We start from the raw sequence: 15,188 nt of genomic DNA, 5'->3' as shown, positions 1-15,188 counted from the left end.
ATGTGGAGCAGATCTCTAAGGTTTTCTGATTTACAACCTTCTTCGTATTGTAAGAAGACAAGAATACAGTGTAACTTCAATGATTCGAAATGTCTAGTTGTATTTATGCTATTGATCCATTCTTCTCTTAGTACATCGTAAACATTTAGTGTTTAGCTAAACTTTTGACAATTTTGATGAAGAGAACCCTAAAGCTATATAACATCATTCACAGCATTCAAATAACTGAGGTTACACTGTATTGAAAACCTTAGAGAGTCACCAGTCGAAATGTTAGTCAAAATGCCTGCTAATGTGCATGTGCCTGGGTATCCAGCAGCTCTGAGTAATAAGGAAAGGTACTGGTTAGATTAATTAGAGTTCTATTCACCTTCATTCCAGCTCATATGTTATGGTTACTATCCTATCAGCCATGATGTAACTAACTGGGAAAAACTAATTGATGGGGATAGTGTAAAAAGGAATAAGGAAGAGACAGAGGAAAATTAAATCTGATTCACATTTGCAGGTGAAATTTAATCCCAAAGATAGGATCCTTTTCAAAGACATTTATCTTCATTAATTTAATTTTACTTGTAGAAAAAATCATTTAAAAATACTAGGTTCCATCAATATATCTATTTTGTTCACAACCTTCTATTTAAAATGGAAGAAAATCGATTTAGTTTCAGTAAACAAAATGGCAGCTATAAGGATAAAGGCCATTATAAGAGAAAGGATACAAGTGAATTAAATATTATCATTCAAATTGAATGGTCCACAGATAAGACCCTGAGAGAAGTCTAGCTTTAAAAAAGGCAGAAAAATCATGAACTAAAAACCATTATTTTTGGTATCTCAAGCTGACTGCTGCTCAATAAAACAAATTCACTGTCGTCACATAGAAATTAATATAGAAAATTCTACTGATAGGCAAATCACTACCAAACTATAAATTTAGCTGAACTTAACTAGTTGTTTTAGGATCAGCTTTACAAATAGGCAGAGGAGGTGTTATTTACATGTAATAATTTTAGGTGCCTCTGTATTGGGACTTTTGCTCCCAAATGCCAGGTTCAATGTTCTATTTTACCAATAGGATAAAACTATCATTTTTTAAAGAAAATGGCTCCTCCTAACTCCTTAAAACATTTTCTGAATAAATTATATGTAGTCCAGAAAGTGGGACACAACATTATGGTTAATACTGTATTAACCAGTGGACTCACCTTCTTGACATTTGTAGCAGAAAAAGAGCAGAAACAGAGGTGGAAAGAACGGCAAATTGACAGAAGATTAAAGGTGATGGTGTAAAAATCTGATTTCCTCTATACCCCAGTTTGCCTGAGGCTGAACAAAGCTATCTAAATTGCATTAATTTAAAAATCCATAAAAGAATGGTTATCAAATATCTGATAATATGACCTCTCAAAGTTTTTGCTTTTGTTTTTTAAACCAGTCCTCTTTCATCCACCTCATTTCAGTTCAGACTGGTGTTTTTGTTGATTTTGGGGGTGGGGGAACAGATTCATTTGCTGTTCCACTTATTTATGCATTCACTGATTGATTCTTTCATGTGCTCCAACCAAGGATCAAACCCGTGACCCTGGCATATCTGGACAATGTTCTAACCAACTGAGATACTAGGCCAGGGCCAGACTGGTGCATTTTAAATCTTGTGAGCTAAATGTGCTTTTGATCCAATCATGTAAGGGTATTATGAAGCTTAATTAGTCAGCTAAAATGTGGAAAACCTTAGATGAAAGGTGCTGTAAAAAGATAAGATATTGTTACATGCACATGTGACACATTTCTTAATACTTACATTCTTGTATTGCTAGTTTTGTTTACTATGACAGACTTCCCGCTCTGATCAACATTGTGGTCTAACCCAAAATAAGCGGCTACTCTGTGTAACAGCATCCTATGGTAAGATGTCATTGGGGGAAATTTCTTACGTGGAGACCTAGAAGTAAGAAGAAAAACTAATTTAGTAAATCAAGGATAAATGTGATGACAATTTCTTTCCTTGTTAAATGTCAGGACTTACTCATTATTACCAATGAAATCTAAAATTTCTTGTTCCAATTTCAACAGCATCATTCTGTCCCTGAAAAAAATATGAAGACACTTATATGCAAAGCTTAACACTGAAATAATCATAAATGTTAATCATTTTCTTAAAAGGTAATGTTTTTAAAAAATAAAACAATTTTTTTAGTTTAATTCTTACTATGGAAAATTTCACACGTACACAAATGAAGAGGGAACAGTGTAATGAACCTCAATATAGCTATCACCCAATTTCAACAACTATTAACATGTTGCCATTCTTAAAATAGATATATTTTGATCTACTATCTCTATACTGGATCTGTTCTGTAAATATGGGGTGGGGCAAAATAGATTTATAGTTGTTTGTATGGAAAGTAACAATAATTAATAAATACTAATACAAAAATAAACTCTGTTTTGTGTGCTCACAACTGTAAACCTACTGTTGCCCTACCTGGAATATGGATAATAAGAGCATATTAGTTTTTACTTCTTTACTCAATAAAGGTGAGAAGGGGTTGCAGGAAAATAGACAAAATAGAGTCATGAATTTATTTTCATGCTGAATTTCATAGAAACAGTACTCTAAAGAATATGCAATGACAGTAACAACAAGAATACTCCTATGGGAATCCAAAGCTAGTATATAGATAGAACTAAAGCAGCAAAGTATGAACTACATTACTAACTCTAACTCAGAAGGAGAGGACTTCTCAAAACATTTTGTAAATTATTATTGTATTACACATTTTTAAGACTTTGGGGATTTTCCCCATAAAAATCAAAATGAACAAAAAGCTTCCAATGCATAAAATAAACAAAGACTCTAAGGAGTACCTGCATGTACTCTTTTGGACCACTAGGGTCCTGTTCAGTGCATTTAGGCTGTGACACATTAATAGGACCCCTCCCCAAATGACCTTCTTGCTCACACACAAAGAACATAGCTCAAGAGAGTATTCCTGTGCTCATTACAAATTTCACGTACATGTGGGGGAAAAAAATCCCCAAACAAGAAACTCACAGAACCTTAAAACTAGAAGTAGTTTTGTAGATCATTCAATCCTATTCCTAAAATTTTATAGGTCAAGGAAACTGGCCAAGAGGTTAATGTTTTCCTCCCAAATAAATGTTACATAGCTCCCTCTCAAATTCTAATAGAGATGATGTTCTCTGCTTAAGTTGCATGAAAGTCTATATATAACATCAGCCCTCAGTTTGATCCTCCCTCAATAGTATAAAAGACTCTTAAAACTGAGTAATATTTGATCATACATTTTAAAATGTTAGCTGAAAAATCAAGAGGAAAACATACCAATGTGGTGATTTCAACTCTAAAGCTGAAAACAGGACTACCTTTTTAATACAAAGTCTAGTAACATTCAATTTTGTCTCCAAATCTGTTCCTTGTTTAGTATTCCTCGCCTCAGTAAGTGGTACCACCTTTCACCCAAAATATTGTACTAGAAGCATTCTTGGCCTGTTATGATCCTTTTTTTCTAATCCTCATATATAGTTAATTACTACTACACATTTTATCTACCTTCTACCTATTTTTCTTTTTTCACTACCTTTCCTTTTCACTACCTTTTTCCACTGCCAGTATCTTAGATCCTAGCAGTCATGATCTGTGGCTTAACTACAATACAAAAAGTTTATTGTCTCTCCGTATCTTCCCTTATTCCCTCCAAATCTATTCCACCTAAATCTTCTATAATGATCTTTTAAAAACACATGTGAACATGTCATTACCTTAGTTAAATATTTATCACAGGTTTCCCAATTTTCTTAAATTAGCATTGGCCCTGGCTGGTGTAGCTCAGTGGATTGAGCATGGGCCTGTGAAGCAAGTGTTGCTGGTTTTGATTCCCAGTCAAGGCACATGCCTGGGTTGTACGGGCCAGGTCCCCAGTAGGGGACACATGAGAGGCAACTGCACATTGATGTCTCTCTCCTACTCTTTCTCCTTCCCTTCCCCTCTCTCTAGAAATAAATAAATATATATTTTTAAAGTTTCTAGTACTTTCATTAAAAAAAAAAAAACAAAAGAATTGAACATCTGCAATGTGACCTATCAGGCAAGCATTATCTACTTCTTCAGCCTCATCTCCTGCCCCTTACTCATAAAACTCATTATCTTGGCTTATCTCTGCACTTACACGTCCCTTCCCTTCTCAGTTTCCTCTGCCTAAAACAACTTCTTATACTGTTTCTTAGATTCTATTTCTTGCATACTTTTCTTTAATAACATTTATCACAATTATCATTACACAGTGATTTGGACCATATAGAATGGAGTTCAATAAACTATTTGCATGGGATTAATGAAATTATTAGATCCAGAGGTCTTTTAATATTTTTTCTTTAATTGGGGGGGGAGGACAGGAAATTTTTACTTCATAGAGTTTTTCCCCTGAAAGGACTTAAGTAACTAAAAGATTCTCTTTTCACCTAACTTAGGGGTCAATTTGTCTTGAGATGATGTAATTTTCAGTAATTTTCCTGATATAATTTATACACTTATTGTAGGGGGACAAAGGAATCTGAGGCAGGCAACTTATTCAGCATTCATAAACAGTGAATTTAAATTGGCTTTCAATGTCAGAACTAAAGAGCAGGCATAAAATATGTGAAGTGTTCTTTAGTAAATGTACTGCCATTGGAAAAATATTTCTGTTGTCTCTATAAACAAAACTCCCCAAATTTAACACTTTTACTAGCCAATGATACAAATTCAGGCTTTTATTTTCTTTTGCATGTAGATCTATGGGTTTCAGAGGATTTTCTTTTATCTGAACCATTTACTGAGAAGTTCTTCTTCTAGGTTTCCTAAACTTTAGTTACAAAAAATAAAAAAAAAAGGAACTTGTTAGAAATAAAAAGTCAGTAACTTTCCCTGACACTTCCCGCCAAATCCAGTATAGCTCAGTCCAAGCTCCCAAATTTTCAAATCTAGAATCAAGGGTAGATATTTTGGTAATGAACATAAGCCAAAAATTAATATGGTGATATATTAATAATACATATGATCTATGATGTATATAACATGTAATATAACCTATTAATACAGAACACACATAGGACTCAACTAAAGATGGACAAATTACTTTTCTTAAGGCATAACGTTTAGCACTTGAACCTAAAAGTAGGCAACTTATTGAAACTGTTACTATATAAACTTTAAAAGAAACCAATATGGTATTCTATAAATGTCTTGTCATTATGTTATATACCAGAATTGAATATCATATTGTATGTCACCTGTAATTAAAAACTTTTAAGAAAGGAACAAATATATGGTGTCTTGTATTAAAGAAATAATAAAAGAAGGATCTCAAGCAAACTAATCAGTAGCCTACTACATAAAGTTAAAATGAAAAGGCAGCAATCTTTTAGTTATAAGTGTTCTAGTCATTACATTAGAATCTGGTTTAGAGGAAGTATGTACAGTTGGTATACGAGGGGCAAATAAAAAAGGAGAAAAGAATGCTTCCATTTGACCATCCCTTTCCCAATGCTCCATGTGACTTTGGTCAAATATCTACAACAGATAAGAAATAACTTAAGTATTAACCTCAATAAAAGTATTTTTACAAAGTATTTCAAACATAGGACAATTATATGGTACTCCTCAGAACACAACTTATTAAAAAAATCCATCCTCAGGATTAATCCATAAGTTTGCTCCCCTTCATTAGTAATCTAATATAATACAGTTACCTTCATTATCCATATTTAACACATATGAAATTTATAAAAATGGGTATAACAACACAAAAATAGTATAAAATCATGTTAGTGAATATAATCTCTACGGAGGACAACTTTAAATCCCTAAATTCTAATTCAGTAATGATTAGTTAGTGTAGTGTCTGAAAATATTCTTTACAAACAGGAATTCCAAATAAATTATTATTTAACACCTGAAGTTTATACATTGGGCTGACAAGGTAAAAATTTAATGATCTGAAGAGAAAAATTGAAAATATTCTTAGAGCAACATTTGTTCTTGAAAGCTTTAGTGGGTATCTGCCACACTTACTACTAATTTTGTGCTATGTGTATCTGGCAATTAATTGTGTGTTTTTTTTGAGAGAACACTGAAAAATCAATTAAGCAAATCTTATTTCTCACAAAATTTAACATTAGTTACAACTTCCTAATCCACACTGATGATAGTAATAACTTATACGCTAGCCATTACATCAATTATTCGCTATATATTTATTCAAATAAAAACATAGACACAGGAAGAATCAACTACTGATACATGCCAGAACATGGATAAATCATAAAAATATGCTAAGGAAATGGTGCCATTCACAAAGAACACGTAATAACATTCATATGAAATATACAAAACAGGAAATATGTACAAACTTTATTATCACTCTGGACACAGGGAGATGATAGTAACATGGTGTGGATTTCTTTTTAGGGTGATGAAAACGTTCTGTAATTGACTATAGTGATGCTTGCACATACTGGCGAATGTAGTAATGCCCATTAAATTGCACACTTTAAAAATGCATATGCAGAGTTCTGGACAAGATGGAAGCGTAAACAGAAACGCTTTGCTTCCTTGTGAAAACTAAAAGAGGGATAACAACTAATTTAAAAACAACCACCAGAACTACCAGGAAATCATCTGCATGGTCCAACAACCAAGGAGTTGGACCTTTAACTCCTTTAACCAAGGAGTTAAAGAAACATTCATCCAGACTGGTAGGAGGGGCTGAGACCAGTCTACTGGCAGCTGGCAGGAAGAGGACTCTGGTGGACCAGGGAGAATGACCACACATTTGAGTGTAGAGGAGCTGGGAGGAACAACTGAGGAGCAAGACAGACAATGAAACCCAGGGTTTCGGCATGGGGAACTAAAGACTCAGAACCTCTGTATGTAAAAAAATCTGTGGGGGTTGTGGTGGTGGGAGAAATGAGGAAAGTGGGATAAGAGTGGAGCTAGCACAGCAATGTTCCCCCTCTGACCCCTGCCCCACAGACAGCAAAACAACGCAGCAGAGTGTTGCCCCACTCTGGTGAATACCTAAGGCTCCACCCTTTACCACGTAACAAGTGCAAGGAGACAAAGAAATATGGCCCAGATGAAAAAACAGATCAAAACCCCAGAAAAAGATCTAAGCAATTAGGACATAGACAACCTATCTGATGGGGAGTTCAAAACACTGGTAATCAGAACGCTCACAGAATTGATTGAGCATGGTTACAAAATGAAAAAAGAAATGAAAGGTACAGAAAGAAAAATAAAGGAAAATATACAGGGAACTAACAGTGAAGGGAAGGAAACTGGGACTCAAATCAACAATTTGAACCAGAAGGAAGAAACAAGCAACCAATTGGAAGAGAATGAAGACACAAGAATGCAAAAAAGATGACAAGCATAGGAACTTATGGGACAACTTTAAGCGTTCCAATATCTGAATCATGGGGATGTCAGAGGAAGAAGAGGAAGAGCAAGAAATTGAAAATTTATTTGAACAAATAACAAATAAAAACTTCCCCAATCTGGCAAAAGAAACAGACTTTGAGGAAGTCCAGGAAGCCCAGAGAGTCCCAAAGAAATTGGACCCAAGGAGGAACATACTAAGTCATATCATAATCAAATTACCCAAGATTAAAGATGAGGAAAGGTGACAATTATCCACAAAGGAGTTCCCATAAGGCCATTAGCTGATTTCTCAAAAGAAACCTTACAGGCAAGAAGGGACTGGAAAAAAGTATTTCAAGTCATGAAAGGCCAGGACCTATATCTAAGATTACTCTGTCATCATGCTTCCCAGATGAGGTCAAGTTAAAGGAGTTCATCACCACCAAGCCCTTATTATATGAAATGTTAAAGACTCTTACCTAAGAAAAAGAAGATAAAAAATATGAACATTATAACGACAACAAACTCTCAACTATCAACAACTAAACCTAAAAACAAAAACAAACTAAGCAAGTCAAGAGAACAGGAACAGAATCATTGAGAAGGAGATCACATGGAGGGTTGTCAGTGGTGATGGGGTGGGGTGAGAATAGGTGAAAAGGTACAGAGAATAAGAAGCATAAATGGTAGGCACAAAATAGGCAAGAGGAGGTTAAGAATAGTATAGGAAATGGAGAAGCCAAAGAACTTACATGTATGAACCATGGACATGAACTAAGGCAGGGGGAGGAAATGCTGGAGGGTAGTGCAGAAAGGAGGGGAAAAAAGGGGGGGGGGAAGGGACAACTGTAATAGCATAATCAATAAAATATACTTAAAAATGAATATGTAGGTAACTTACAAACTTTTCCATCTGTAGAGAAATACAGAAGTGAACAATGGAAAATATTTTTAAATGCATAAAAGTGTATTTCTAATCTTTGTCCTTACTGATGTATGTCCTATAGGTTCAGAGGAAAGAAAATTCTGCCTATTTAGGATTCTATCTTGTTTTACTCAAACTAGTTATATATTTTCTACCTTTCCCCATTTTCCTCAAACCACTGAGTTCTGGTTTCTATCATCTTACTACATATGAACAGCTTATTAAAACAGCTACTAACTTCCTAGTTTCTCAGTCTAAATGAACTGTTTTTGGTACTTCTATTTGGTATTTTTATCAACCATGAAACTGTTCTCCATCGGCTGACTCTTAAGACAAATGTTCATAAGATTCTTCTGCTATCTTTAGGACTCATTCAGTCTCCTTCTTTTTATCTACCTTTTATATACTATCTTTCCATGGAATTTTGTCTTTGTCATTTATTTCATCTCTCTGGACAAACTCATTCATAGCAAGCTTCACTTCTACTGATGATTCCTGAATCTGTAACTACAACTTGGCTCATTTACTTGAAAACCCAAGCCTCTTAACTGCCAACAGACCTCATCTCCTGGCTTTCCTTTGGGAAAACTATACTTATTTATAATAGAAACTCAAAGTACACTTGTTTATAATATAACTTGCCCTATTCCATTCAGGCTTGCCCCTTATTTACTTTGTCAGTTAATGAGACTAGCTGTCAGCCCAGACAGAAACCTGATAGCTACTCTGTTCTACTCTATTGTTCCAATACTATTCCATATCCAAATGATCACCAAGTCTTGCCATGGTATTTCCTGAACATCTTTCTTATGTGTCCTTTCCTCTCTAGTTTTCTCTATGGTCTCGTCTCTGTAATCCTTGCTTGTGATACTGGCCCCTCACTGCTGAAATAACCTTTCTAAAATACAAATCTGACTATGGCATTACCCTATTCAAAATCCTGTAATTATTCCTCAACTTAGTATGCCACACTCAAATGACGTACTACTGGCATTTCAAGTAAGATTATTTTTCATTGTTCATTACTGTCTTGCAGCTCTTTTTAGCACCTGACTTCCCAGTAGCATTCTACAGCCACCAGGACTCACCACCCAGCATGTTGGTACTATCCAAGGTTGAGAACAAGTAGACATATGATTTGTCTTCACATTGCACCAACTCCTTCCCCATCACTTTCTAGAATTACTTGCCATATACCTGCTAGAGCCTGAGTGTGTCTTTCTTTGAATATACTACTTTCCCTTGAACAATACTATCTATGCCTTACATTGCTCTTTAACTCTATCTGGAATGGCTTTCTCATGTTTCTCTGTAAAGACAGTTTCTTTTCAAAGGACTAATTTCAAGACTCAGCTCAGGCATTATCTTCTCAGTGAAGCCTTCCCATATCCTTCTGAACAGAGACTGGAGCTATCAACCTGTGTTTTTATAGCACCTTGAAAAACTTCTTTTACAACATCTTTTCTATTTGTATTATATTTCATGTGTTTTGTTTTGTTTTTGTCCTAACAGAGAGACGGTGAATAATTTGGGGTCAGAGATTATATTTTGCCCATCTTAATATCTACAATTTTTAGCACGATGGTTAGCACATGATAGATGCTCAAGAAGATATTCAATGAACTAATGAATTCATCTTTCTTTTGGGACTAACGACTAAGTTTGAATTTAAAACAAAAAAGTTGGGCAAAGTTGACTAGCTTCTTCCTCACTTTATACCTATACTTCTTCAATCCATAATATTAGGAGACTACTTTTCATTTTGGTAGTTCTCTCTTTGAGGTTTATGTTAAATGTAAACTAGAAAATCAAGATAGTACTCAACACAATAAACCCTAAATAAAAGGTTTATCTTGAAGCATGACATAAGTTTCAGCAAAGCTAGAGAGTTGAAGAAAGTTGTTCATGTTTATTCCATGTGCACAAAGCCAATAAAATGATTTAAATTTTATTTCAAGTATGTAAAATAACTACCACTCTGGGAAGCTAACATTTAGAGAATTGATTTTTAACCTAAGAGTCTTCTATCTCATAAAAGCATTGGTGAGATATTTTATAGATAAGGCTTTTTGTGGGGAAATGCCTCAAAGGGGTCAATGACCTGCCAAAAGATAAAATCTATTTATTCAGTATCCTGGTAAAACAAAGGATTTCACAATTAGTAAAGTAGACTCAAATAAGCACCTTAAAAATCTTTGGGTTGAAGGTTTAAAACTAATAAAAAAAAGAACAAATATTCTGTGTTTAAGTACAAAAACTTATTATAAACAAAAACACTGAGTTCTTATTCAATTGAGTGCCATTATCATGAGAATTTTTTTCTTTTTTTTTATGATTGTTACCTCTGTATTCTAGTTGAGACAAAATTTCTTGGTAATTCTGTATTTCTGAAAATTCCTACAGAAAGTATGAATTGTTTGTAGATCATGGTGACATACATAATGCAAAAAGATACACATATGTGCACATAGCAGACCAGCAACATCTTAGCTCTAGGAATCTAAAATATTTCTGGTATACTTTAAATATTACAATCTTATTCTAATATTCTAACACGATAATGGAAGTATAAATAGCAAATTATACTACTCTAGAAGCAATTTAAACCTTATACATTCAATGTTTACCTGGGATTGTTTTTTAATGTAGTTACTAAAAATTCATGTAGATCTATGCCAGTTGAATCAGTGTATTCTTGACTAGAATCTAAAAAACACAAAAAGGCAGTTTGTGTTTGAAAATAAATCCCTTTCTCTTTTACATGATACATATCTTAATAAAACAAGATGCCACAAATTGAAAAACATTAATGAAGTAGGAAAAAAATTATGATGAACTCAGATGACCACAAATTTTTCTATTCCCATATAATAAGCAGATGTAGGTTTATATAACTACATGTATATGCATATTCTTTAAAAAGTTTCTCTCTCAAATGCACCATTTTAATTTATTCTAAATCATTAGGAATTTTAGTTCTCAGGGAATATTACTTTAATCTTTTTTCAAAAATTCATGTTTATTTCTTCCTCTTAAATGTATATCCTAATGCTGTTTATAACACTGATCAGCATAACTGAATTTATAAATTAAAAAAGCACTTTTATAGACATGCAATGCTAGATGATGGTCTAAGCTCCATAAAATTTATTATGACATATTCTTGATTATAAGAATATTCTTACTGAATCCTGAATATTTAGCTATTAGCTCGTTGTACTATAAGGAATTAAATAGTATTATTTTTAGTGGAATCAGTATTCAAACTATAGTGATTCCATTAATTCAGTATGAGAGACAGAGCGATAAGAAATAAAATAAACTTATCTTCCTCAGTGACTCTGAAATGTATTGCACTTTTTTTCACTAAAGTATTGAGTTGGCCAAAAACTGTATGGTTTTTTCTGTAAAATAAAACACATTTTCCATTTTCACCAATAACTTTATTGATTTGAATATTTTGAGTATGTTGGCTATCTGCCACATTGTTGACTATTCTTAATTAGCATCTCCATTTGATTGCTATCAACTTCAACTTGCCTACCTAACTATGGAGCATTGTCCATTGAGAAATCTCCAGCACAAAACTTTGCTAATCACTTTTGACATCCTTGATCAGTCACAGCACCTTCTCCATACACTGCACAAATCTGTTTTTGCATTTCAGTTGTTTTTAGCCTTCTTGAAATAATAAAGCATAATATGCTGAAAATATTGTTTTCTTTCATCTTCAATATTAAAATGACTACACAAAAATTCACCGATTTTGATAAGTTTTTAAATGCACACCAATATGACAGCTGCAACAATACACTCTAACAAAATTGTTTTGAATGAAGTTAAAGACAATTAAGCACTACTACAGCCATCTTATAGAAAAGACCTAATGAACTTTTTGGCCAAATGAATATCTTACTGGTTGTTCAGAACCGTATTATTCCATTTTGCCCAAATGGGCAAATATGTTATCCCTGCAGGCTGTTCTGTATAATTTAATACAGGTATCATACATGTAATTACTTGAGGGGTAAAAGGATGGAATTATGAACAATGACACAAAAATTTTTAAAAAATTACAGACCTCTTGATAACATTTTTCTGGGCAACTTATCACTGGCTTTTTCTTTTTCTGCTTCATCTTTTGAGGGCTTCTCCTCTTTTTCAAGTGATTGTGTTAACTGGGTCTGAATTTTCTCCTGTTGGATGATAAAATCAGTTATTAAATAAAAACATAAAGCAATTCAGTTAATACCACACATTTGTAATTTCTGAGTAACACAAAAGTGTATGAAGAAGAAAAAAGATTATTGTATCCAATTAGATTCTCCAAAGCAGAATATAACTTAAAATTATTTTTTACCATTTTATTAAAATCCAGATAGCAAATGGTAAAACATTGACTATATTAACTAAAACATATCCTGACAATTATTTTAGAGAAAATAAATGTTTTCTGTAACAGTTTAAAAGCATCTACTTGCAAAACCCCTAGAGAATTAGAACCAAGGTCTTCTTAATGTACTTTTTTTAACACAAAGAAAAATGGAAAGTTGTCTTTACAGCAGAATTACACTCAAATGGTTCAGAAGGAGTGTGCATAGTGACAGCACACATGCAATGACAAAGCAAGTGGGGAGGTGATACCCATTTTTGCAATGGAAATGCTATGCAAAAGATAATTACCATCAATCATGACAATAGGAATGCAAAAGTGTCAAGTCAACACTTAATAAAAGTACTCTTTGCGTATTCACTATTATCTCATATTCCTTCATTCTTTTGAGATGTAAAAAAACTCTGAAGTACAAATTTTCCAAAACCAAATTTACATGACTTTATTTCCTATTTGAGATTTATATAACATTGTTCTTCCTTCAATCATGAAAAAGTTCAGAAAGATTTCAAACAAGATTGTTTTCCTGTCTGCTACGGAAATCGTTCATTGTAAAGTAACCATACTGTGTAAGACTGAAAAGAAGAACCAATTCTACATTTCATTTTTAAAACAATGATATTACATGCAATTTCAGAACCCAAAGAAATTATGAAAAATTAATTCATGTTGACTAAAAATGGTAAAAATCACATAACTTTAAAGAAAGGTAAAAGTAATAAAGGTAGAATAACTTTCAGACCATTTCTACTAAAGATAAAGGTGCAACTTAGTTATAGACTAAATTATACTGTTGTTCTGCGTGATGAAAAACATCAGACAACTGCAGTACTTTGCTTCTCTCAGAGATGGCTGTAAATGCAGTAAATCGATATTAAAGAGGATATAAATTTCAGGATTCTTAAACTTATGGTCAATAAGATTTCTATTCTAAACATTCCCCATCCCCCACATAAAATTTTTAAAATAATATTTGGCAGAGAAATCAGATCAAATATAATATTTTCCTGTAGGGTTGCTTACTGCTGTTTTCATCTCTTCAATTCTGCTTCCCTTTCCACCAAAGCTCAAATTTGTGCTGAAAATATAGAGCACAAACTGTGCACTGGCAATTTTCACTGAAATGATGAACATTTGCTTTATGACCTCTTTTGTCTTGCTTGCCAAACTTCATACATTCATCAACTGGTAAGTCATTTTTCTCATTATGACTAATTTTTTTTTTAAGAATTAAATTTATCAGAAGTAACACTGTGTACAACTTTATAATATGTCTGAATATTCTATTGTGTGCTCATCGTCGGAAATCTAGTCTCCTTTAGTCACTATGTAATTGATCCCCATTCACCCTCTTTGTCCTTATTTTATTACCCCCTGGTAACCACCACTGTTTACTGTATCTATGAGTTTATTTACACATTTTTTGCTTTTTTTGTGAAGTCATATGGTTTTTGTCCTTTTCCATCTGACTTATTTCATTTAGCATAGTACTGTCAAGATCCATCCATGTTGTACTATGACTTATTTTCTAATCTACTTTCCTTACTTTTAAATTATCGTAACACAGATATTTAAAAATGAATCCCAGAACTATGTACTGGAAGCAAAATACTCAAAGTTTTCCTGACTTACAGCTTCTGTTCCTGTTATTCAAGGATAATCTAAGAAATTCAAGTTGGAAGATTTCACATTAGACCATCACAAAAGGCAGTTTCAATGACTATCAGATTTTATTTCTAAATTGTCCTCCTAAAGCTGTACATTATAATTATAAATATTAAACTATTTTATCAATAGGAACTGTATTTAAAATCTAACAGACAACACTTATGTACTGAGACCTGTCTTCAGTTGATACTGAGACCTTGCTTTCATTAGCACATAAACAAGGCACATTTTAAATGCTTAAGTCCTTATACACAAACTCTTCTGACTATAAATAAGCAACATCTCCATAGGAAGCTGTAATTCCTTTACCCTTCACTGTCATTGACATTTGTTAGTGAGGTCACTTCCCTCTCATAAGCTCTGATCAGACACAAGTAACATCTCTCATTAATTGCCTCTCAACCTTTTGAATAATGAGTTTTACTCAAATTAATTCTTCAAAAATCACATTCTGAAGCAAGCATTATTAATTGGAAAGTGTCTCTAGCATGAAAGATAATAGCACATTTCATGAAAAATAATTTATTTTTCTATTCCCATTCAGGTGCCATTTAGTTAACTCAAGACTTGGCAAAAAGAGTATCTTTTGTTCGGTAAGGGTAAAAATAGGTTATTATTTCAAAAGAAAAAAATTACTGCATCCAAGAAAAACTGAGAATGAATATATTAAGTGGAATAACTGAATTCTGGTATAACAACCTTATTCATTATTTATGTCCTGTAAGAGTTTTTTGAACTATAAAAGCAAAAATTATCTGCAATCAATAGTATATACTCTT

The 15,188-nt window shown here is 33.2% G+C and overlaps 1 protein-coding gene across 12 annotated transcripts in view; it reads right to left on the bottom strand.

Annotated features, from left to right (window-relative positions):
- Positions 1-15,188, bottom strand: part of R3HDM1 (R3H domain containing 1) — a 220,387-nt gene that overhangs the window by 101,684 nt on the left and 103,515 nt on the right. For all 12 annotated transcript variants that reach the window (XM_053666930.1, XM_053666921.1, XM_053666926.1 and 9 more), the window contains 4 exons: positions 12,430-12,544; positions 10,976-11,054; positions 2,030-2,089; positions 1,805-1,945 (listed from right to left, as the gene is read on the bottom strand). In XM_053666930.1, the coding sequence (XP_053522905.1) occupies positions 1,805-1,945; positions 2,030-2,089; positions 10,976-11,054; positions 12,430-12,544 (395 nt within the window). The remainder of the gene's footprint in view (positions 1-1,804; positions 1,946-2,029; positions 2,090-10,975; positions 11,055-12,429; positions 12,545-15,188) is intronic.

The sequence above is a fragment of the Artibeus jamaicensis genome, unplaced genomic scaffold, assembly GCF_021234435.1.
Source record: "Artibeus jamaicensis isolate MK-2021 breed Jamaican fruit bat unplaced genomic scaffold, CSHL_Jam_final contig_1284, whole genome shotgun sequence".
NCBI lineage: Eukaryota > Metazoa > Chordata > Mammalia > Chiroptera > Phyllostomidae > Artibeus > Artibeus jamaicensis.
Note: the sequence above shows the minus strand (reverse complement) of the source record. Positions and strands in the feature narration are given on the sequence as shown.